The sequence below is a fragment of the Lepisosteus oculatus genome, chromosome 1 (genome assembly GCF_040954835.1).
Source record: "Lepisosteus oculatus isolate fLepOcu1 chromosome 1, fLepOcu1.hap2, whole genome shotgun sequence".
NCBI lineage: Eukaryota > Metazoa > Chordata > Actinopteri > Semionotiformes > Lepisosteidae > Lepisosteus > Lepisosteus oculatus.
This window is the reverse complement of record NC_090696.1, coordinates 62,016,615-62,042,867: the sequence shown is the minus strand read 5'-3', so window position 1 is coordinate 62,042,867 and position 26,253 is coordinate 62,016,615. Positions and strand designations below refer to the sequence as shown.

The 26,253-nt window shown below is 36.8% G+C and overlaps 1 protein-coding gene across 1 annotated transcript in view; it reads left to right on the top strand.

Annotated features, from left to right (window-relative positions):
- The first annotated feature begins 4,586 nt into the window (after positions 1-4,586).
- Positions 4,587-26,253, top strand: part of LOC102696502 (mitochondrial calcium uniporter dominant negative subunit beta) — a 63,941-nt gene continuing 42,274 nt past the window's right edge. The window contains exon 1 of the mRNA XM_015345169.2: positions 4,587-5,007. Within this exon, the coding sequence (XP_015200655.1) occupies positions 4,894-5,007 (114 nt within the window). The 5' untranslated portion in view covers positions 4,587-4,893. The remainder of the gene's footprint in view (positions 5,008-26,253) is intronic.

The following is a 26,253-nucleotide window of genomic DNA, read 5'->3' as shown; positions in this document are numbered from 1 at the left end:
TAGATCTAATTAAAATACATTAAGCATGGAATTGCACTGAAAATAACCAGGATTGTAATGTTATGCATGGACTAGGAAAATGATTTCTGTCTTTCATAGAGGAATACACCAACACCTTATGAAAGAATGGCTCATGGTTATATTTTTAATGTATTGTTTTGTGAAGGATAACCACTCATTTATTTAATTCAAAGCAATGGTGATAAAAGTGTAATTGAAATGGTTCTACAGTATAACCATTGTCACTTTGTGCCTTTAAAGGCATTTGATGTGAAAAAAAAAACAAGAAAAGAGTAAAGACATTTTATTTGAACAACATTAGAGTTTATGTTTCAATGTTCATATTTTTCTTTTAATAGAACCAGCAACTCCCCCACTTTGACATGGCATAAGATTTTTTTTGTCTTTTTAATATCCCCAAATATGGAATAACCAAATCTTAAGCAATTCCTTAAAGCTACATCATCGACACCAGTGTGTGTTGAGGTAAGGTTGGTGTGTGAACATTGTCCCTACACAATGAGCACTCGCAAGAGCAATTCACTATTTTTTGTGCTTAATGTAGATGTGGTGTTCAAAAGTTAGCTTAATTTGTTATATGTGTTCATTGAATAAATGGGTAGTTCCAAAAGATTACATCTCTTTTTATATCTGTTCTAACAAAGTTAAGGTATCATAATTCCTTTTTGCTGGGATTTGACAACTACATATATTTTTATAAGTACCTTCAAAGTGCAGAGTGGGTCATTTACACATCAAAGCTATAAAATTGCTCTCTGCATGTAAAATTTTAATAATCCTGTCATTTGGACAAACTGCTTGTTCCAGAAAAGTTTCACCCAAGGCTAAAAAGAATCAAACTCCAGCATATCCAAAATGCAGCCTTATACAATGTACGTGTTTAATTTGAATTGTCCATTTTACAGAAAGAAAGTATTTTGCTCTTCACAGTATCTGCAAATCTAAAAATGTTCAGTACACAATAAGTACAACCTGGCAATGTTATTGTTTAGCAATGCATTCAGTGGTTTCACTGCAATTAGACATTAATCTCAAAATATTCTCTGTCCCTCAACTTCTAATTATATACAGTACATGTATTAGACCATCCAATGTAACATACTGTACACTATGACTAGATTGAAAGGTGCCCATATTTATTTGTTGGTACAAGTCTCCTGTTCATATTACAGTACAAATAAAACAACCACATTTTCCTCTAGGGGCACTTAGATGCTGTTATCTGTCTTAAAGCCAGATTCACTCTAAATTTATTTTGGCATTTATCTCACTGTCTTCTTATTCTGGATGCTTAGCATCCAGCAATTAAAAAAAGCATAATAAATGCAAACAAATAATAATAACACTTTCAAAAGGAGTTTGTTTCCTTACAAGAGAATAATATATGGAACAAAATAATAATAATAATAATAAGAAGAAGAAGCATCATGATCATCATCATCATCATCTGTATTTAAAATAACCTTATATCGCACAGTTTAAAATAACTTCTCAAAGTGATTCACAGTGAGAGACAAAAGTTAACAAGGAGGTAACAAAATTAGCAACTGACTGAATAAAAGCCCTTCTGAAGAAAGTTCTGAGTCTGGATTTGAAAGAGCTCAGGGAAGGTAACTCTGATATTCTTGGATATAGATTTCCAGAGCTCTGGGGTATAGCAAGAGAAGACCTTGTTGCCCATAGAGTGTAAGCAAACCGGGGGGACAAACAGAAGATTTGAATAAGATGAACTAAGGTTGTGAGATGAGGAGCAGGGAGATAGTAAGTCAGATACTGTATTTACTCAGGTGCCAAGCTGTGAAGATCCTGATAGGTGAGTAAGAGGATTCTGAAGTCAACAAGAAACTTGATAGGAAGCCAGTGCAAGGACTCCAGGACAGGAGTAATGTGATCACTTGCACACAACCTGGTTAAGATTCTGGTTGCCTAATTCCGGACATACTGTAGATGACTTTTTAGCTACAATGAGAGCCAAAATAGGATTTAGCCTGTCAATACTTTTGAGATGGATGGATACTTGGATGCACACATGGGTTATTTTGTAAACTTTCTTTAAAGACATCTATTCTGAATTCCAGATTTGTGTCCACTGTTAGAATATTGTACCACTTCACAATCAATTAAACACATATTTCCAAACTAATGAGTATGTCTGTCACGCCCTCTGCAGCCAGAGGGCGCTCCTTCTCTGTCCTGTCCCTAGTTTCCGGTCTGCTGTTCTTCCTGTCCCTCTCTTTCCCTTGGGCTATATATTTCCGGGTCTTGCACTCTGTCCTCGCTCAGCATTGACGTTCGGATGTCCTGAGACCCGCCTAGCACCAGGGCGCCCCACGTCCGCTCCCTGAGGGCATAGGTTTCTATACGGCAATCCTGAACTCTTTGCACTATGAGCCCGGGCCTTTTTCCCGTCTCGCCGCTACGCATATGGGTCTTTTTCCGCTCTCCCGCTCCCGACGGTTTGTCCCTTTGGACGTCCGTGACAATGTCATTGTTATTATTTTATTTTTTAATGTGTTTTGTGTTATGTTAATTTCTTTAAATGTATGTACCAAAGTTTACTTGGCAAATGATTTAATAAGAAAGCAGACAATGTTTATAAGGTATTCATGTGTTTTACCTGTGCTATTCTGTCAGCACCCATGAGGAATTTGTTCCCAATACTAGAAATTGTCATTACATTAAAAATTGCACGTGTCCCTCCACAAATTTGCATGGATATCCTTAATTTACAGTAAAAAAGACAAATCATACAGAATGCACATTCCCTTTTGAAATAAATAACACTTCAGTACCAAGTACTGTACAGCTAGACATACAGTATACCCATGGGCCAAAATACTAGGAACACCATATGAAATCAACTCGATTGTAATGATTTGATCAGAGGAGGGCAACCCACAGACCTCAACAATAAATGTTTATGAAAAATGGTTGAACATACAATTCGATTCACAAGCCATGAACCTAATGATAAGGTCAGCTGAAAACACTCATGCTGGAAAAATGGGATGAGAAGTCTGGCCAATGAGTGTATTGTTAACAACACTCTCCTTCTTCCTTCGTCCAGAAAGCTCCTTCTCCAAACTTCCATGTCACTGCGCAGGAAATAACAAAATATCTATTTTCCAACCTCAGGGATTTATTTCTCATTGAAGTCATTTCGATTTTTAGAATCTGGTAGCATCAGGTTATGATATGATAACATCATTATCATGTTTAAAAACACACATCCATGACTATTAACTCAGTTTCCATTGAGTTTTTGAATGCAGCTGTGCCTACTGTATATTCCAATATACTGTAACTTCTGTTTGTGAGAAGTTCTAATTCTAAAACATAACTTTGCAACTTTCATGTTTAAGTATAGGCAGTGTATGGCATTTTTACAAACTCCTCCCTATTTTATTTCTGAACTTCCATCTGTACTGGTGTTTTCATTCTTTATCTCCCTATAGCATTCCATTGTCTCAAATGTCCACTTACAGTACCATTGGTGTCAAGATGGAAGGATTTGATGTGGGCGAGTCATTTGAGGCTTTAATTTGCCACCTTTGCTGATATAGCTATGACTTTTATGTACATTTTATATAGCTTTAACTGTAAAAGGAAGCACCACTGTTGCTGTACTGCAGAATGTCATATGACTGTCTTAATGGCTGATGAAATATAGACTGCAAGGGAAAATTCACTCCAAACAAAGAGTGACAAAATGAAAGGAAAAAAAAACATGGACGTTTATGAGTAAAATGGACCTAGAAAGGCCCAGTAAAGGTGATTAGTGTTTTGTTTTTCAGTATGATAACCTGTAAAATTGACAGATACAGTATACAGAATTAGACATACTGTAGTTTTACCTTTTTAGCATATTTCGTACTTTATTGGTTATATACTGTACATACAGTATAGACACTGTATATACAGTACAGTATATGTTATCTAAAGTATATACAGTAGGATATAGTTATTTATAGGATCGAGAAAGACTGGCTTATGACTAATAAGGTCCCACTTAACAAAGATTATAGAGAACAGGCGCCTGCTGTTCTTAACGTCTGCATGAAATAGAACTCGGGTTTCAGAATTTAATATGGTTCTTATTATTCTTTACAACATATTGCTTAATGCTAATGTAAAAACAGTGCTCAGAAAACTGCCATACCAATTCAGTCTTACTGTGGCAAGACAATCTGTTGCAATTCATTTGTAATTTTTAACGTATAAAGAAATGCCGTCTGCGTGAACTGTCTGTTAATTAAAAAAAACATCCTGTTTAAGTTTCCTTTCCAAAACAAAACAAAACAAAAATATTTTGACCGTCACTGTCCAATGTTTTAGATATTTACTATTTGCAAGTTTATGTATGTTCTTACTACAGTAGCAGTGTAGCACGCATATTAAAGCTGCGCAACTAATGATATAAGTGGTTGTTACTAGTGAACTATCAACCTTAATAATGACTTATTAACTTTCAAAATGTCGTCGCGTATGATAACAGGCCATTCTGATAACAGTCCGCATCTGTTTTAAAACAAAACAACACGACAACAGATGACCAGGATATTAACTTTGCTGATATATACTTTTCTGATGGTATATTGCTATTCGACATATGAATATATATCCCACCCCCTTGATTTAGATATCCACCAATGAGATGACAATGAGGACTACGACGGCATCTAGCTTCTCAAATGAAGCAGGGTTTTTCAGCTAGCTATGATGGGCGCTGCTTTTGTGTCGGTGCCATCACAGCGGCTGGTACTAATTTTGGGAGGGAGCCGGCTCTGAAGCCATTGGAAGAACACAAATCGATTCCCACGGGAACATAACATTATGCCAACATTTCCTGAGCAAAGGGATTAAATTAAAGCAATGGTGTTCTTGGGAAGGGTTGTAAAACTGCAAGTTGCAGTTCTCCGGAGAGCTCTATCGTCTTGCGTTGCTGTCAAAACAACTAGTACGAGCCGAGTGAAAGTACTTGCTCAGGTAAGTCCGGAATACCTGTAGCTTACACTATCAATCGAGAAGAGGAAAAAGAAGGAGTGATTTAAACTAGAACAAAGAAAAACCTGCAGATGCTTTTAAAAGTGTTCAAAAATTAAAATGAAAAGTTGGCTGCGCGGTTCTCCATATTGAAACAGTTCTTTAATTTGCATACTCAGAAGTGATCGCTAGAAAAGTTGCAATGGGACTTTTGTTTTTTATAGTTAAGCCGTGTAACGATAAGAGTGTTGGTGTAGGTTTCGTCCAGCTCTCGGGGTGGAAATACTTCAGCTCAGAGCGTTTGGTTTGTGTACTGTACAAAGATGCAAGAACCACGGGCACAACTAATTTTCATATCCGTGTAATAAATCATGACGTTGCAGCCGTGGTGAACACATTTTGAGCCGATCTGTAACAAGTTCGGGTTACATGTGGCTGCCGTAGATGAGGGTTTCGATCGCTGTGCAGAAAACAATAATTGTTTTTCATTCACTGTCATGGTGTAATAGTCTACTTGTACAGTTTTAACGAGAAACGTTTTTTTTCCCCCCTGTATTACAACTTTACTCCTACACGTGTTAGAAATCGAGTTCAGTTTCTGTTTTCTGTAGCGATTTTGAATGCATTTATCACAGTTGAATATGTACATGAATCGATGTACTGCTGACAATTTTTACAGTTTTCGATATTTACTGACACCCCTATTTAATAATATTAATAGATTTATACTGTAAATATTAATATATGTATACTTATACTGTATACGTTGCAGATTTGCATGTCTTTTTTCCCCAACTCTTATGACGCCTTGTGTTATCGCACTATGCCCTACAAATGCTGGGAGCAACTGAATATCACCGGAATATAGAGCATAGCTACTCAGTTAGATCTAACAATTCCATGTTCAGGAAGCATGACGAGAGCGATTCAATGACGCTTTGTTAGAAGAATAATACCTTATATCTGCATACCGCTTTTTATGCAACACCCACGTCGGTGGTACAGTACATGCCGTAATGTCAGAAGACTCTCAACAGCAGATCAGAAATTACTTCAAATTATTAAATGACTAAAGGGTTGGGGGGGATTTCAGGAGAACAATAGCACGTACTGTACCATTCCAAACTGGAATTTTAGACAGGGCAGAGGCATAACACTCCCTCTTACAAACATGGAATCGTTTGTATTCTTGTCATAGGATTGTTAATGGCCAAATAGTCTGCATCTCCATTAAGGCACCTTCAGTAGCACAGACTCATGTCACCATACTGGGTTTGGAAATTCAGGTAATAATGTCACCCACTGGTCCACAAATATCACCTGCAGCAACAGCCTGAATTTCCTAAGAGGTCTCACATCCCTGCACGAAGCAGCTTTGCTTAGCTTTTAAAGTCTGGCTACAAGGTGCTAATAGCACTGTCATTAACATTACTTTAGGGTCTTCCAGAATGCATCTTTTATCTTTTTCAAATAATGAGTTATGTTGGGTAGGCTCTCAGTGTATTACCCAGTAAATATTGTACTGTATAAAAAGGCTTGTAAGTCATTTTATCAGTATTTGATCTAATTAGCATCTTTTACATGATGACATATTCCACATCGGCCAAGGCAAATATTAATTTAATCTGCATTAACCTAGGCATGATGTGAATTGTATGATAACTGATGGGTTTTATTTGCAGTTTTGCATTTAGGAAAACTGGAACTTTGGAGATCTGTTGTGACCTTTTATTTTTGGGTACTTAGGCTTGGAGTCCGTTTACATGTAAACTTGTGCAGTTATACACAAACCAGTAGACTTACAGTAAGTAGCTTAACTTGGGTGTGGTGCACTGTAAATACCAGGTGTGGCTCACAATAGAACTGTTTGTAGGCCTTGCACATTCATTGACTATGGCAGTGGTTGTAACATCTTGTACAATTTTGCACACATTATTTGTTCTTAAAAAGAACAATACGACAGAATAAAAGCTGAACTAATGTGATTTCTGTAGGAATTACTCGCGTAGTAGCTGATGTTAAGGGGAAGTGATTCATTGGTGTCTGACTTGAGCAATGTCTTGCAATGAACTTTTATTCCTGTTTTTTGTTTCTAGATTCTCTGTAAAGAGATATACTCTTTTAACTGAACTACTGTAAATATAGAAAATGTAATAATACTTTCTTGTCTGTGTCAGCTAACTGTATTCATACCTGGCTTGGAAACTAGCTGAGATAAGACAGCTAAATGAAATCAATCTCTCTCGCACACATACCTGTATATCTGCTTCATTATGAGGCCTATTGGATTGATTAGGAAGAGAATATCACTCTGTTCACAGTTTCACAGTGAGCGTGCTTAACTATTGAAACTCTGTTTATGAAAACTTGAAGTTACAGAGTGTCAGTGTCTCATAATGCCATTAGTTGTAAATTTCGGCATAAAATTTCATTTTAAATATCAACATTTTAGACATCCAAAGGAAGGAATGACTATACATTTTCTGGGAGGGTTAGGCATCTTATAAACTGGATTTCTTATTGAACATGAATCAAATAGCTTATATGAATTGCTACAGTATAGTATTTAAAAGAGATTCGGACATTTGATGAGATCTTTAATTCTGTAATTTTTAGGTTTTGAAATGGAAATAAACTGACAATAAATGCAAAAGCTTTAAAATATTTTAGATACACTGAAATCAAGTTGAGAATATTTTTTTTAAAAATAATGAATGCATGAGTACCAGATAAACTATAATATAATTATGTAAAACACCAAAGGAATTTGGGGTGGACTCCAGTGATTTCCATGTGTCTTGATTATTTAAACAATAAAACCGAGGTTTGGAAAATATCTAACATTTATTAGAATAACCCAGTTGGCTAATTGGGTACATTAATCATGACAGGTGAGGGACACAGCTCTCATGTATATTATTGCATTTTTCAAAATGATTTTGTTCACCATCTTACATTTCCTCTACCACAAATAAAAGTGCCTCGCATCAGTCTGATGGAATAGTTTGGACATGTAGACAGACTCCGAGGTTTGCAAATGATTCAAAGATTTTTCCTACATAGAGTCTCTGTAGCAGAACAACTGTGTCTCACAGCCACCTGTAACAGTCTGTGCTTAAGAAACCAGATAGAGGGACTAAAGGTGCAGGCATTTTACAAGAGACAAAGAGTGTACAATCTGCTACCTTTGTATTTGAGTATCATTTTCGCTATAAAATGTTCATACTTTATAGATGCATAATAAAACATTCATAATGTTCAGCACATAGTTCTAAATATCTAAATTGCTAGATTCGACTAGTTTAATGGTTATGGTTAGACCAGGTAAAGTACAGTAAGGTTAGAATTTCCTATACGATCGCAGTTGGCCAGCCTGAGGGGTTAATTGTAAAAGGGTAAAGCAGGGCTCAGTTTCCCTTAAAGGTGAAGTTAGAAGTTAGAAGAGAGAAGATCATATTACTCTATGGATAATATGACCTTCAAAAGCCTGAAACAGAATTAAGACTGGATAGTTCTCCCTTATTCGCCTGCCTATACACAATGGCTTTTGCCTTGCGCTCATTGTTGTACAGCTTGATCTTTGTGAATGTTCTCAGCCTTCTCACCCGTCTTTGTGAGAAATTACTTTTCTCATTCACGTATAGCAGACATCCTAGATTGTCAAGCCTATAGAAAAAATTGATATAAACTGACTACATATCCTTTACATAAGAAATAATATTATTTTACCACGAAGAAAGATAAAGGCAGGAACAAGAGAGACGGGGAAAGACAAAATAGTACAATACATTAAACAGAACTAGAAGCCGGTGGAAAAGAGTGAAGTATAAAACGGGATTTAAAAGTGCTGACTTGCTGCGAGATCTAATTTAGGATGAGAAATCATTCCTTGTGTGGGATATGCTTACACACTCCAAACATGCATTCACTGTTTGGTATGAAATGACTGCCTTGTCAGTTTTCACCACCAGTTTAACAAGACGGATTCAGGCTGGTTCAGGGTTCCCAGGTTTCAGTGTCTTAAGTTCTGTTTACACATTTCTGACCTGAAGCAAGAAGAGCTAGCATTGGATCCTTCGTTCACAAATTGTTTGTTTAGTGTGCTTATTTGCATCTACAGTCCTGTTAAATAAGTACTATATCATACATTATACTATCTTGAACTGTTGCTCCACAAATATCCTTGCCCTTTTCCCAAACAGTCCTGGGAATAGGTGTTGCTTATCTTTGTCATGGTGAATAAAAAAAAAGTTGTCATTGATGTGGAAAAACATGAGTCTATGCAGGTAGAGTTTTTTTTTTACATTGCATGCTTCTGCCCTAGAACAGTTCAGTGTTGTTTTTTTTTTGGTGAGTCTACTACAAATGGGCAATCATCAGATTTTGTTCAGGTATGGTTTTTTTTCCAAAATATTAAAGGACAGCTGACTCTTAAATGGAGTGTTTTATTCAAGTGAGCTTATTAACTATTCAGAGTGAAGTGGCAGGAGGCTCCGTATGAACTCTCATCTTTTGAAGATGACAGGCACCACTAAGTGCCAGAGACATCTTTGATGTGTTGTGTAGGCTCTGTTTTCTGGCTGCATAGAGACAGTGCTGACCAATGGATTCTGTATACAGTAAATATTTTTGCTCATAGAACCTAGACGCAAACAACCCTTTCAGCACATTGAAAGTCTCCAAATGGCATTTCATGCTTTACATTGGCCTACAGTAGCTTAACCATGGCTTACCTTAAGTAAAAACACACAGACTCCAAAAAAAAATAAAGAATTAGGTTGGGTTTGGTCAGTGCTATAGGAGGTGGTGTCCTTTAGATAAGACTTTAATCCAGGGCTCCAAATACTTGGTCATTAAATGTCCTGTGGCACTTTCTGAAAGAGTGGGGGATTAACTCCAGTAAAGTTAATCCACATAAAGTTTCCCTTAATTCAATCGATTAAAAAATGATTTACTAACTTCCTGCTGTGCCCTGGGGCAGATAGCTCATAATAGCTTCCCTACGTCACCCAGTTGGCTACCATTCATAAGTAGTGAATGAAGTGGGTCTTCCTTTATATGTAGAATGTTTGGGGTCCTTTGAGGCTTAAAGTGCTGTATAAATGGTTCCTTGTTCTTGAAACCCACACATATGCTGGTTTTCATTCATTTTTAAATAAGTTGTTCTCGAACAAATTGCTTGACAGGACCTTTTGTAAGCTTTTCTTTCCTACTCAAAAGCTGGGATCTTACATTTTGTATGAAGTAGTTAAAAAGTGAACTCTTACATGTTTAGAAAAATAATAAGAGTTCACATTAATCCTATCATTAGGTCATTTAAGGATTGAATTATGGAAGTGTAAAGAATAAGGGGTGTGTGTAATGCCTGCAGCATTTATTCTTCCTCCATAATGACAGAATTAGTTTTGGAGAAGAGAAATAAAAAAAAATAAGAAAAATTGTGTGTAAGAACGTGCTTTGCTTCCTCTTCTTATTTCCTTTCCGCCACACCTACTTTTATTTCTCTTTTAGTACTGATATCACTTAGTCAAAAAGCTGCACTTGTGAAAGAGTGTTCATATGCACCGAGATATTCAAGAATTAAACTGGTATTTATTTTATCTGAAGATTAGAGCTTATGAAAAGTTTTATAGTAATAATACCCTGGTTGTATTACCTCAAAGGTTTGTGTGGATGTCTTTGGATGTTACTCAGCACTCAGTTTGTGTGCCTCAGGTGCTGCATTACGTCTGAAAACAGGAGTCCCCCTGTTTATACTCAGCAAGTCCTATACCTCCTATACCCATGAAGGAGTTAATTCCCGTAACACTGGAGTTAAACCTACCTCCAGTGTTTTCCATCTAGTTCGTGAAGCACCCCTGTGTGTTCTGGTTTTCATTCCAAGTGAGCTTTTAATTAGTTAAGCTTTGTATTGATTAAACCCTTACTTCAATCAATTCCTTCATCCTTAACAATTGTTTTCATCTATGATTCAGCCTCCCACATAATCTCCTAAACTATATGTGTGTCATTTGCAAGAACTTTAGTGAGCAGAGCTCCATTTCCACTTGGTCTAAAGCTGTTGCTCCCCTGTAGCTTTATAAACAGCTCTTGTTGTGTTTCAATTAGTGATGTGCAGACACAAGTGGAAATGAGACTGTTAATCACTGTCATAATAAGCTTTATTAGTGCTAAATGAGAATAGGTCCAACCAAGCCATTGAGGCAGTCAACCTAAATGAGAGGAAAACGTGGAAACTGGCACATGTTTCATACTAATTTATGCTAAGCTTGTTCTACTATTTACAAAAAGAAGCAGCTTTAAAGTACTGCACTTACTGTATACAAGCAAGTAGTTCAATTTAAGAGTGTGATGACAAAAAGTAGCTTGGACTAAGCTACCAGTTAGAATAAAATCCAAAAGGCACATGGGGCCAGGCCTGGTAAACACTGACCTACCCTGTCATAATTCTGACTGCACATACCTTTTACCATCTTCTAAGGAAGACTTGGGAAGCATGGTATTTGTATGTCTGCTTACCTTTTTATTTTTAATCTGATTTAGCAAAAACATAAATAGAAAGTGGTCAATTTACATTCACAGGTTAGACTCTTATGAGTCAGCATAAGAAAGCCTTGCTTCTTCTGCTCAGAAAAGGATTGTAAGAAAAAAAAAGCAGTGGACATAACTGTAGAGCATTCTTTCTTAGGGCTGTGGCTTAGCATCTACAGTACATGTTGAAATAGGTCTTTAAGCAGAGTTAATATCTTAAATATGTTCATTATAATTCCTTCCCTGTCATGCTTTCCAAAGGAAAAAACTTTGCTACATCAGTGTCAAAGCTTGAATGCCTTGGTGTTCAAAGAGTGTAATTCTGGTATGGAAATTTCTTTTGTTTCTTTTGCTAAAATCTAGACACAGAGTTCTGTACTTTCAAACACATACAAAGCAATGGGGATTTAATATGATGAATATGATGAAGTGCTCTGGGTATACTGTAGGTCCAAAATAAAAAGTGACTGAAGAGGGATATAAAAGCTTGCAAGCAGTGTTCCCCATTAGGGTTTATTAACTGGATTTACCACTTGACTTACTGTTCTGGTCTCTGAAATTCTCGCATCACAAGAACTCGTCCTCTTTGTCACACCAACTCCGACTTCTGCAGCTGAGTGAGCCTTTCCTGTCTTCACAGTGTTTAAGTGATTTGTTGAGCAGCTACTGTAGGTTTGTGCCTTTCTCCAGCATGGACCTTAGTTATCTTTTGTATATTACAGAGAAAATTGTTGGTGTGGTATGAGGCACTTGTACATTTCTGAAGAGTCTTCACTATAAATGTGTCAGTACTATTAAGGTCTCAATAGAAGACAATCATTATAAAATAATGTCCCACAACCATATGAACTGGTGTTTTCATATACAGTATCTTAAAATATAACTCTCATTATGATTGCCTTGGGCTACAAAAATTATTTACGTACCCTCTCAAATTGAGGTGTTAATCTTTATTGCTTTGTGAACATGCAAGAGATTGTGCTGCAAATGGTGTGATACTCTAGGCTTTGTTTTCCTGACTACTGAATTTATCAAGGCCTTAGTCTAGAGAAATTATTTTTGTTTTCTTTTAAGATGATAGGTATCAGCCTCCATTAGATGTGTATAAAAGTGAGACAGTGGTGAGACTCCAAATGTTATGCATAAACATTAAACTGAATAATGTGCATTTTAAGTACATATTGTCACCCATTTATGTCCTTCAAAGACTGTACATTATTGACAGTTGCTGATGAGACCAGTAGTGTATATTAGTAATCCCAATGTAAACTGCAAATGGTTTACCTGATAAAATTAACCTAATGTGTTGTTTAGATTATACTTCCATCAACAACTTCCATGATGTTATCTAAATTAGCCCCCCATACACCTGATAAATGTCCACTCACTGTTTTTTTTAGCTTGGACAGTATTTGATTTCCTCTCCCTGTTTTTTGTAGATCATTTGTTTAGATTTTGGTATTTTTTGGCTTTTCTTCTTTCCTGTCACCAGAATTCCTTTACCAAGTATTTGAAAGGTTTCTATCTTCCTAGTTTCCATAAGCACATTTGTCTTCAGTGGCCTTTAAGTGGTTATAAAATGGGAGTCAGATATATGCCTGTGCCATCAACACAGTTTAGAATTCAGAACACTACCATGGAGGTACTTAAAACATAAAAAAGGTGTGTGATTGAAGTGACTGAAAATAACCATTAAACATGCATTAGAGCCTATTGCAGTGATTTAACATTGCAAGGGCATTCTACGGTTTTATTTAATTGGGTTGACATATTGTGTTTACTTAGTTGTTGATGTCTGAGAAGTGTGATTCAGAGCCCAAAGAATTTAAAAAACTAGGATCTGTTGGGGGAGGGATGCTGGATTGCTGACAATATGTGGAAATGGAAAGGTTTCTAATATTAAATGATGCCTTGTCAAGATGTGGTGTTAAAATATATAGGTATAAATCTATATAATACATGTTTATTTTTGCTTGAAGTGAGAGGGAACACTTTTGCTATACATTATATTGTGCTGTACAGTAAATGTAATTGTTTTTATATTTGTTTAGATATACATGTATATACCAATGGTAAATCATTTGAAACTTTTGAGTCCATGAAGAATTATGCCATATGTAGTTTTTAGATATATGTTTCATTATACTTTTGATTAATGTAGGCTTGTAAGGGATCCAGATTTCTCCACTCTTATACATGCAGATCTAAGAATTTTGTCAGATTCTAAAAGTTTAGACCCTTTGTGAAAGATTCTTCTGTCTTGCAGTGCAACGTGTAGGACCTTCTCTGGTAAAAGAAGCTAGAAGTTATAACAGTTACTTGCTCATGCAAGTGTTGCTTCAAATTCTTAGTTTCTTTTTAGAAGTGTGACAGTTTGATTTAAAGTGCAGAATAGTTACAGTAAAATATTTTAATGTATAAATATATACAGTAAAACATTTAAGAAAATGGTGTATTTGCCATTTATTCAATTATTATTCTGTTTCACTTGTTATGAATAGGTGGAATACAGTCCTTCAAGCATTCAAAGTAACTCTCAAAATATTAGCTCATAATGTACTTTTGAAATTGAATATAATAGCATTTGAGAGCAGACACTGTAGGCAGAACCCATTGCTTCATTGAAATGATCTAAATTCACTGCTATTGAAAGTGTAACACGAATCTTATAGATATTGTACATTTTTTTAGACTTATCCTCTCATGTCATGTAGAGTGAAACTAAGTCAACAAAATGGCAGTCAACATATTTTCTGAGGAAAAACTGCTCAATAAATAGTGAAATACATATACCTATTGAATGAAAAAATAATTTGCTACAATTATTTACTCATATTATTTATTTCCTGCAAGAGATACAGCAAATGAGGTTGCTGGAGGTACAAGAGGTCACCTGGGTGATCCAGAATTGTCCTGCGGAGCCTTGAATGAGTGTGGTGTTGGATATGTACAGTACTTGCAGGTGATGCAGCGAGCTCTGTTGCAGGGAAAGGTACCTGGTTTGCATGATTGTTGAGGGTGGTCAAGGGAGCTGTGGACAAGAGGGTTATGCAGATTAGGTGGTTGGTGGTATGAGATGATGGGGCGGTCAGAAAGGAGGGTCCCAGTGGAGGGATCAGCCTGTAGGATGGAAAGGTTGTCGTTAATGGTCCTGGGGATAGAAAGTGTGTGTCTCTACTACATAAGCATTCAGGCCCTTTACTTGTTGTGTAATATACACTATCAAGACAGAGGTCTTTATCTGAGAATTCCCAGAAAGGTGTGGGGAATAAACCGGAGCCCTCAGCCACCTGACTATTTGTGAGAAGCCTGTTGGGTTTTCACAATTTTCTCTTGATCAGAGAAAAAGCCAGGAGACTTTCTGTGTTGGTTTGATCTGTTGTTTTGGAGGTAGAGGGTTGATCCTCTGTGCATACCTTCTTGCCAGAGGGGAGAGGGAGCAGATGACTGTGAAGTGACTGTGGAATCATGAGTCTTTGAGAGAAGTTTTGTAAGAGATTTAATGTTTGGAAGAGTTTCTTTAAAATCTCAGAAATACTTTTTGAGATGCCGTTAAGAAGCTTAGCTCCCTTACTGTTGTTAGAGAGGGACTGAAAAACTTCTACAACTGCATTTGTTTGGGTATTTTCCTGGACCCACGTGTTTTAAAGATCCCATTACAGCAACCCAACCTCTGGATGTGTCACAGTGTGTAATCTAAGCGGTTCAACTTGGCTTCACTGTACAGTAAATGCATCTGTCTCATTTAGCTCCCTCAAAGGGGTAGTGAATTTCAAGTCACACGTCCGATAGTGATTCAACAAATTAACCTTGAAGACCAGGAACATTTTTGACCAAATCAGAAATAAACTGGTAGAGATGCACAGATCAGGTGAATGTTATTTATTGCTTTAAATGCAGTGAAGTCATTAAGACTTCACTATCATTAAAAAGTGAAATGTGCGTCACACCACTCAGACACTACCTAAATCAGCCCACACTTGCCAAGGATTTACAATCTATGAAAAATTGAACATTTTGAGATCCATGCAAAGCATTTTGTTTGGTGCAAGCCCAGACTGTCGAGCATGGTGGTAACAGCATCATGTTATGGTGTTGGTTCTCACAAGCAGGGCCAGGGGTGATTAATCAGGATTGAAGAAAAATTAAAGCTGCTTGAGTCACTTAGGAATCCAAACTTCCAAATTCATATTTCAGCAGGACAGTGGCGATAAGCACAAAGCCACAATGAAGTTGTCTGACAAGAAGAGAGTGAATATCCTTGAGCCTTTGGTCTACAGTGCCGGATTTCCCTACGAACTTTTTAGGGCCTATGAAGGAGGAAAACACTAGTGACTAACGAAAAACGAGCTGAAACAACATTCTTGCAATCGACTCTAGGTGCCCCAAATCAATAATCATATACTATCTAGCGGCTGTTCTAGAAAATAGAAGTATCGAAATGGTCGCTTGACTCGCTCCATTGATCTCGTGGTTTAGCATCAGAATAGTGTAGGGCCTGGACCGGTCACTTTAGCGGCTGCACCTCCCTTAGCTATGTGCCCGAAAGACAAGCTGGGGGCAGCGGGCATGGGACTGGACTTGAGGTCAGTGTGTCGACTGGAGATTGACCTGGCAGTGTAAATAGCTAGGGAGTTTATGAGGAGCCATAGTAAATAGTTGTCAGTGTTTGCTGCTTTGTCCTTGTAACCCACCACATACTGAAGTACCTCTCCTTTGTCCTTACCCTGTGTGTTTGTAACCTCTTCCAGGAGTTTCAATCTCTGTCTGTCAAAGTCCAACTGGGGCGGAGGTAAATAAATGCGTTGTTGCTGGCACATTTCTGAGTGAAAGTGCCTAGGGCCTACTTACACCAAAATCTTTCCCTGTTTGCCCAGTCAAAGTCCTAACTTGAATCCACCAAAGAAACTTAAGACCAACCTACAGAATCAACATTTTGTAACAAATTTGTGAGAACTACAGTATGGCGCCTTTATCATTATAAATGGACACAATTATACAATGATGATAGAGAACGATCAATAAATATTGACAGCAGTAGTTACTGCCAAAGGTGCTATCAAAGAAGTTCTTAGACTTAGGGGGACAAATACAGTACTTACACCAATAAATTTCACTTTATACTGAGACAACAATTAATGGGACTTTTATTTTTGGTTTATTCCATTCATACATTTGATCAAAAGCATGCCTTATGTCCAAGTTTCTGATTTCATGAGTATCGGGACACTTGTACTTTAAGTACATTTTGGAATGTAAAAATTCAATATAATTAGGTAATGAATGCATGAGGTCTGTGACCCATTGAGCTCATCAAACTCTTCATGTAATCTTTTGAGAAAGAGAAATCTCTTGTGACTTTTGGGTATTGGTTCTCTCAGCTCCTTGGTGAATTGACTGCATGCTTTGGGTCACTGCTGTGCTACGTGGTGAAGTAAAGCCATTCTTTAATATCTAAAGAAGCGTTTTATTCTGTATAAGCAGACAAAATGTTTCTGTATATACAGTAGTACTTCAGAATTTATTCTTCTGCTGCCAATATCTGTTATCATCATAAAGATAAGTGAGTCAGTTCTAGAGGCACCCATACCTGCCCAGGCCATGAGATTACCTTCACTGTCTTTCGCAGATGAGATGGCGCATCCCTTCTTTCTCCACATTTTAACCTTTTCTTCACTTTGGTATATGTTTACATTGGCCTCCTAAACCTTCCTGTTCCAAAACTAAATTGGTTCATATATGTGTCTCCAAGTAACTTCTACTCTGCCTTTTCTATTCTGGCTCTGATGAGAGATTTGCAACATGCAGGGTGGCTTTTATTTTCCTTTCTGGTCCTGACACCAGCTTGCCGAGCAGCCAAACGAATAAAAAATAAATAATAAAACCCATGACTTGTCAGGGAATGTTTGAGCGTGGTCATGTGGCTTCTCTGTTTCTGACACAGAGTAAATTCAGGCAACACTTTAGACACACACATCTATTTACAAAAACACAGAGAATATTATTTGTATAGAAAATTTTTTATAAGGTATGTGTACCTAGGACCTGTCTTTTATTGAACCAAGACTTCCCACCCAGGTCTCTTCATGATAAATAGTTTCAAGGAAGGAAACTGTTCTTCCAATGAAATTAAAGGCCCTATTTAGGTCAGAAGTGCTCTCTCTATGTTGAGAGTAAACACAATTAAATCTTTCTCCACCTACCAAATAGAAAATGTAATAAAATACAACAAAAATGTTTCTTTTGCTTTGTGTATACCTCAGATATACACCAACTGACGTGCAAGAACATTTTTTTTCTAACAATCAAAAATACAAAATCTGTATTTTGTGGAGTTATAGTCTTGCAAGTACAGGGATTTAGCAAAATTAGCATTTTAATGTGTAGTATAATAGTGCGCTACCATTTGAAGCCCATCAACGTAAACTATTAGCAGGAGAAGCTGTACCTGATGTTATCTGTTCTGTCACTTTGCTGATTTAGATAGTACTTTTACTATTAGGTTTAAGCCGAATTCACAGCTACATTCTGCTGGACACAGTGGTCTATTTGAGATAAAATGTTTGAATACCAGGAATAGATGTTAACGTTTTCCTGCATATCCCTAATGCTAATGTTGCCAAGCTTGTGGGTCCATTGTAAAGCATATCTAATAATTGCCACAACTGAAGGAAAATGTGAATGTCAGAATCTAAAGGCTGCTTAGATTTGATTTCTGTTCAACGCCCATGATACATTCCAGACATATTGAGAGCTGCATCATACATCTGATCTTACAGGCTGGGTAAGGGCAACTAGCTTCAGAATAGTCCATCTTGTACAGCTTTGGCATCTCAGTTCACGCCAAGAAAGTCTTCATAAGAGGCTTCATTTACTGTTTGGTAACACATTACTCCAAAACAGGAGGATTAGCAAACACTAACATTTCAAAAATACTATACAGTATTGGATTGAAGTAAATGCTATGAGAGCACCTGACATATAATATGTAATCTTGATAAGTGCAGGGTTTTAATTTCTGGTTGTAAAACCCTAACCTGTCGATTCACAATTGGAAACACTGAGCAAGAACAGGCTATTTAGGTAAATAGATTTACAGTGCCTTGCGAAAGTATTCGGCCCCCTTGAACTTTTCAACCTTTTGCCACATTTCAGGCTTCAAACATAAAGATATAAATTTTTTATTTTATGTGAAGAATCACCAACAAGTGGGACACAATTGTGAAGTGGAACGAAATCTATTGGATTTTTGAAACTTTAACTAATAAAAAAAATGAAAAGTGGGGCGTGCAAAATTATTCGGCCCCCTTGCGTTAATACTTTGCTGCGATTACAGCTGCAAGTCGCTTGGGGTATGTCTCTATCAGTTTTGCACATCGAGAGACTGAAATTCTTGCCCATTCTTCCTTGCAAAACAGCTCGAGCTCAGTGAGGTTGGATGGAGAGCGTTTGTGAACAGCAGTTTTCAGCTCTTTCCACAGATTCTCGATTGGATTCAGGTCTGGACTTTGACTTGGCCATTCAAACACCTGGATACGTTTATTTGTGAACCATTCCTTTGTAGATTTTGCTGTATGTTTGGGATCATTGTCTTGTTGGAAGATAAATCTCCGTCCCAGTTTCAGGTCTTTTGCAGACTCCAACAGGTTTTCATCCAGAATGGTCCTGTATTTGGCTGCATCCATCTTCCCCTCAATTTTAACCATCTTCCCTGTCCCTGCTGAAGAAAAGCAGGCCCAAACCATGATGCTGCCACCACCATGTTTGACAGTGGGGATGGTGTGTTGAGGGTGATGAGCGGTGTTGCTTTTACGCCAAACATATCGTTTTGCATTGTGGCCAAAAAGTTCGATTTTGGTTTCATCTGACCAGAGCACCTTCTTCCACATGTTTGGGGTGTCTCCCAGGTGGCTTGTGGCAAACTTTAGATGAGACTTTTTATGGATATCTTTGAGAAATGGCTTTCTTCTTGCAACTCTTCCATAAAGGCCAGATTTGTGCAGTGTAAGACTGATTGTTGTCCTATGGACAGACTCTCCCACCTCAGCTGTAGTTCTCTGCAGTTCATCCAGAGTGATCATGGGCCTCTTGGCTGCATCTCTGATCAGTCTTCTCCTTGTCTGAGCTGAAAGTTTAGAGGGACGGCCAGGTCTTGGTAGATTTGCAGTGGTCTGATACTCCTTCCATTTCAAGATGATCGCTTGCACAGTGCTCCTTGGGATGTTTGAAGCTTGGGAAATCTTTTTGTATCCAAATCCGGCTTTAAACTTCTCCACAACAGTATTACGGACCTGCCTGGTGTGTTCCTTGGTCTTCATGATGCTCTCTGCGCTTTCAACAGAACCTTGAGACTATCACAGAGCAGGTGCATTTATACAGAGACTTGATTACACACAGGTGGATTCTATTTATCACCATCAGTCATTTAGGACAACATTGGATCATTCAGAGATCCTCGCTGAACTTCTGGAGTGAGTTTGCTGCACTGAAAGTAAAGGGGCCGAATAATTTTGCACGCCCCACTTTTCATTTTTTTATTAGTTAAAAAAGTTTCAAAAATCCAATAGATTTCGTTCCACTTCACAATTGTGTCCCACTTGTTGGTGATTCTTCACATAAAATACAAAATTTATATCTTTATGTTTGAAGCCTGAAATGTGGCAAAAGGTTGAAAAGTTCAAGGGGGCCGAATACTTTCGCAAGGCACTGTAGGTATTTATGTTGACACATTGTATACATCTTCTAGAATCTAGACAATGGGGGAGGTAATAACAAACACAAAGATAGTGGTAGGTTATATAGGGAAAGTGTATAATTCCTGTCAAGCGAGGTTACAGTATGTTAAATTTGTATTATGCTCTAGTAAGACCTAATTTAGAATATTGTGGACAATCACACACATTCCATTAAAGAAACTGCTGCACTGAAACTTGAACTTGAACTTGAACTTTATTGCCATATGTAACCGGTACTGGTACAATGGAATTCTTACTTACAGAAAGTCTCTTGATTGTAAAACAAGTGTAAAAAAACAAAACAAAGTGCAAACAGTGCATCAAGACAATGTACAAACAAACAATAGACAATGTGCAAGTAAACATGCAGGCAGTTTGAATGTAAACAATACAGACGTGTAAACAATGACTGGAGACGTACAATAAATAATATTTATTGGTCTTAATACTTAATACTTAATACTTAATACTGGTCTTAATAATATTTATTGGAAATTGGTCTAGAGAAGAGAATCCAGGTATATTCCAGGACATAAAGGAATATCCTACACTGATAGGTTGAAGGAACTGGATCAGAGAAAGAATTGAATTCTGAGGGGATCTGAAATTTCCTCAAAAGCATCAACAGAGTCTAGTCAGCACACCTTCAGAATAAACCAGGAAACACGAACTGTAAAACCCAAGTGGAAATTACATGGAAGTGCATTTACAGTCATTAAAAGCACAAACAGTACTTCTTTATGCAAAAGGGGGGCTTGGAACAAGCTACTCAGCTGTGTTGTTGAAGCTGTTTATCCTTGCTTTTCTCAAGAAAATGCCAGATGAGATCCTTGGATCCACAAGCTACTACAGTAAGTACCTAGTAGTTAGTAGAGGAAGGGTCTCTTCTCGTTTGTCATCATTCTTATGTTCTTTACCACTATGTAAATTATACCACTTTTTGCTCTTTTCCACCGGCCTTCTGTGTGCAATTGACAATAATTGAAAAATGCGGGGAGCAATTGTGTATACTGAAGGCTGAGCTAGCAAGTATTGTATTTCATTCTGAATTATACAAAATATCAACTTTGTTTACCTTATTAGCCATTTGTATTAATTGTAGTTCATCTTAAAAAAAAAAAATACTAGGAAATGTCTAAAAGTTTCATTTGACAGGTCTTTGTACAGAAAAATAAAAGTACTCCTTTGATAATGTGTCCGTGGAGAGTGGAAATACCAGCCATATTGAAAACTTTAATCAAAACCTGAATGGACAACCTTTGGTTCTAATTCTTTTTTGCAGTTTTGTTTCTGACATTTAACTTCTGGCAGCCATGAAAATGTTTGGTTTTAGCCTTCAGCATTTCATTAAAAAATTTCTTTTTAATTAAATGTACATCATTCGTAATTCAGAAAAGTGGGACATTGGAATGTGGTGAATACGTTTGCAAGACACTGTTTATCAGAATCTACATCATTGATACGAATTGGGAAAATCATACATCCATATACAGATCTTTGTGGTACTCTGCTTATTTCATCTCCTCAGTTTGAACTTCCACTACTTATCTGTAATCTGTTTTCTATCCAATATCCAGTTTGCAGTGTGTGCATTACACTGAATGCCAGCCATCTGCAATAATGACATTTTTATGAATAAATTAATCAGTGTTTTTACTTTTTGATATCAATATATACCGTATCATATGCTCTATACCCGTTTGAATTTATAACCGGTTATTTTAGCAAGTGCTACTTTTTATAAATCCAAGTTGGTTATCTCCTAGAAACATATTGCTACTTCTGTTTGATGCTTCTGATTTAGTTTTAATTTTCCAATTAGCGGTTGTCTAATATAGCCTTGTAGATGTATCTGTAATCTAATGCAATGTTTAACTCTAACAGTAGATACATATTGTATGAAGTCTCCCACTGCTAAAGATGGAGGTGCCCACTCTCAATCCCTAGGATCAAAGAGTATTTGATGGTTTATGTTTCCATGCTGTCCAGTATACTGTATATAGGGCAGACTATTGAAAAGTTTCAAAAAATGGAATTTCTTTTTTTTCGATTTTTTTCTTCTTCAAAGACAAAGGCCCGTATGCACTTTAATTTTACGGTTGATCAACTTGCTTGTCTGAAGAAATAATTCCATTGCAAAAACAAAATCAAAACATTTACAGGGCTAACTAGACACTTTCAGTTATGAAAGGTTGTGAAACGACCCAGCAAGAATGATTACAACTGTGAAATTCAACAGGATAATAAAGTTGTCATGTACTTTTAGACTTGGTCATTATTAGGCACGTATTTCTCATTGGCCATTTCAATTTTCAAGTGATTCCTGTTAGTCAGCCAGTTGTCCGTCAATTGAGTGGGTTTCAGACATGTATGACATTGAAGGAGACTGAAGCTTGGCTAGGATAATGAGCAAGACACTCATAGCCGACATATGCCTTAGCATTTGTGCTGTTGCCATATAAATACTGTATTTGAGCTACAGTAATGTCTCATAAACAACTGTATAAGCATAGGGTAGAATAAATTCTGATGGCCTTTATAAATAAAAACTACAGATTGTTTTGATTTCTAATGTTAGAAAATGTAAGGTGGATGCAGTTTTCTGGGGATTTTGAATTTATAGGTTTCTTCCTCCCCCCTTACTTTTCTTGCAAACTCCCATTTTTTGTACTTTTTTGCATTTGTTGTGTTGTTTTATTGTGTACTCAAAACTCAATTAAAAATAATTTTTTAAAGTCAGCTAGTTTTTTTACAAAGATGTGGCATTGTACAGTAGTATAATGCGGGTGTACCTTCGCAGCAAAAAAAATAATAGTACAAGTTCCTTGCTTCCTTGACTCCAAATATGAAGGAATATGTAAACATAAGGAGATTAGCTAGGTGAAATAATACTTTTTTGACTTTGAGGAGGCTTTATGAATCCAAACAAAGAGAGGCTGTGGAAATTAGTTTTGTAAAATTTTGCTGTTGGTTCTGCTGTTAGTGGTGAAGTCTTCTAATATAAGGATTACAAGATTATCTAGAATCCAAAAATGTGTGATTATCATATAAAGTCTTCCACTCTCCTTTTAATTATAAAGAAGACCTGGACATTGCATGTTTCTGCCCTGCTTGATAAGATGTTTTTTTGCAGAAGCTTGTCTAGTGATGTAACGCCTTCATGGGTTAATGCACATTTGTGGAGAGAATATTGCATGCCTCCCTCTCTTTTCAACACAGTGTATTTTGAAATGAAAAGATAACAGGTTGTGTGAGACATTTCTTGTGACACAGCCTGCACTGCTCATAACAAGACGGGCCTGTAAGTCCATGCATGTTGAGACAGACTTTAAATATCTCTTAAACATTAAAAGGAAGAAAAACTTCACATACAGTATGTCTTTAAGATCTGCCTCCACAACAACAGGACACTAAGATAATGGAGAAAAACGTTCTGACTTCAAAGAATGCTGGAGTACATAGAAAAATGAAAGTGCTTAAGTATGTTATTGTACATCGCAACTTTCCTCTTTGTGGTACTTCAGATAAGAGCTGTCTTTCACCATCCGGTCAGCTGTGCCTAAGAACTTGTCTTTTATTTTAAAGAACATTATTCTTCAGACAGTGCTATTGACACCAATGCTTCTCATCTGTAGTGTAGGGTTTGAAAAGGACAAAGAATCCTGCTTATCGATATAATTCAGTGTAAATAAGAATTAGGGATATTTTCATGGGTTCACTGCTATATTGTCATTTCACATGTGCTCTTTTTATTTGTTTTCACCACTGTTACCACTTTCATTTGAGCTTAATTCATTCCTTTTTCTCCTTTTGCATCTGTGAATTGCTTATGCATAATCTAGAGGTCTTGTGTTGAACAAAATAAGAGGTAAATGTGGTCCCATGGGGAAAATGGGAAGCACAGTAGCAGCAGCAAAAAGTGATAGATCTGAACAAATTAAATCAATTATGAAGAAATTCTTTTGGAGGGAAAAATAGTGTAAAATTGTCATAGGGAATCTTATAAAAACATACTATGGTTGCATAGATTAAATCTTGTGCAGCTTCCCTGTAAACAAATTTAAGTGACAGGTCTATTTACTTTATTTTACTGTGTTCAGCAGAAGTGAATTTGGTGCAGTAGTTTTCTTTTTTGACAGCCAATCCATTAATTCCAGTGATGAACCTGAGTGCTGTAGAAAAGAATTGCTGCATGGGCTTTTTGCATTTTTGGTAGCTGACTGACAAATTTTACTATGTCTTCAGTTCCAAGGACTTTTTACGGGTCACGTGACCTGTTCTGGCTGTTTTTAACTTAGTTTCAGGCTTTTATAGACTGGTGACAGAACTGGTTGTGACTTTCACAGTGCTCTTATGAAACCACAAGTGATGTTTAACAACTGCTGTTTTTGTCTATAAGAGTAACAAAAATATATTTTCCAGTTGTGTTTATTGATGCAATTATAAATCATTCAAATTTGAGTTTTTATACATTTGAGATTTTGCATTTGCAAAACAAGATTTGAAATCACATCCATTCAGAAAGATCAGAGACATTGTTTTTTTTTCTTCATGTAGTTGTTTTTTAAATTAACATTAAGTACAGTATTTACTTATTTCCCTGTTTTACATCAGAAGTAATAAAACTCCTCTCATTTCTTCAGTACAGACTTACTCAATGTGAGTGAACAACACTGGTTTCAAATAAATGTGACTTTTTTTTCCTAAAATGTCCTATAGTGTGATACTGTATTGCACACCTAAGCTAATGTTAAATGGGTGATTTACTTTGTCTAGTCTTTGTCAGTGGCAGTGTTGTAATAGCCAGACCTTATCCAATGTAATACCTCATTCTATTACATTATGTTTGGCCAATACCTCAACTAGGGAAGTCCCATCAAGTGACTCTCTTAAAGTGCTGTTTCAGTTGGATACTCTGACCACACTGTCAGTTTTTGCACTAGCACAGCATAATCTAACTTGCACTTCTTTCCATATTTACCAGTTCTGTAAATGAATTAAACCAAGTGTGATTTACTACAGTATATCACACTTGTAAGGATATATCCGTCTCATTCTAAAATAGAAGGTTATTTGGATCCTGTTGAACCCTCAATCAAAAGACAGCATGTGATATTTGTCACACACCCAAAAGTGCTCTATCTAAGAGCTTCCATCTTGTGTAGATGGAATACATGCAATGTATCAGTGACAGGTGGCTGGGAGGACTGATATGGTGTGACGTACATTTTATGTTTTAAATTGATTATCTTGAGTGTTACGTTTTTAGAGGATGAAAATGTAATTTCAAAGACTTCATCCAAACAGGACTCCCATCCATCTTGTCTCAGTCTCTACCCCAGTAAAGAGGAGATCATATGAAGAATACATGAGACTTCTTGTAGTAACTGCTTAAATGGCTACAGTAGATTAGACATTGGGTCAAAAGGATAAACAGTATCTAGTGGTGCCTTTGGGTGTAAAGATGTTTAGAGTCTTAAGAATCAAATGGTAGGAAATTCAGGGATTAAATAAATATCCCTCAGATTTTGAAATGGGATTAGGCCATTGTCATCAAAACTCTTACCAACATTTAATGTAGATTAAAGTGCATGCGTTAAGAAATGAGGACCCATCAGTACGAGGACTTAGTGAAAGCTTAGGAAAATCAGAACTGGAGACATACAGTATATATACAGTACATATACTTACATATATCCTGTGCAAGAAATAGTCATTTTTATGTAGTTGTCAATTCATCATCCAGCTGTGAATTCATTCAACAGCTGCACCTACAAGGCCAGAAATCCACTGTTTGTAATCCACTGCTGATGTAAAGCTATAACTCCTGTGTGGTTCCTCAGTCATGCACTTTGGTCAGTGATCTTTGTGATAGGTACAGTAACACAGTAGTTAATCATAACTGTACTCTATCTACAGATAGACCTAAACCTTAAAGATCTCTCAGCATGGGTTTGTTTGCCTGCTTTGCATTCTTCGTAGT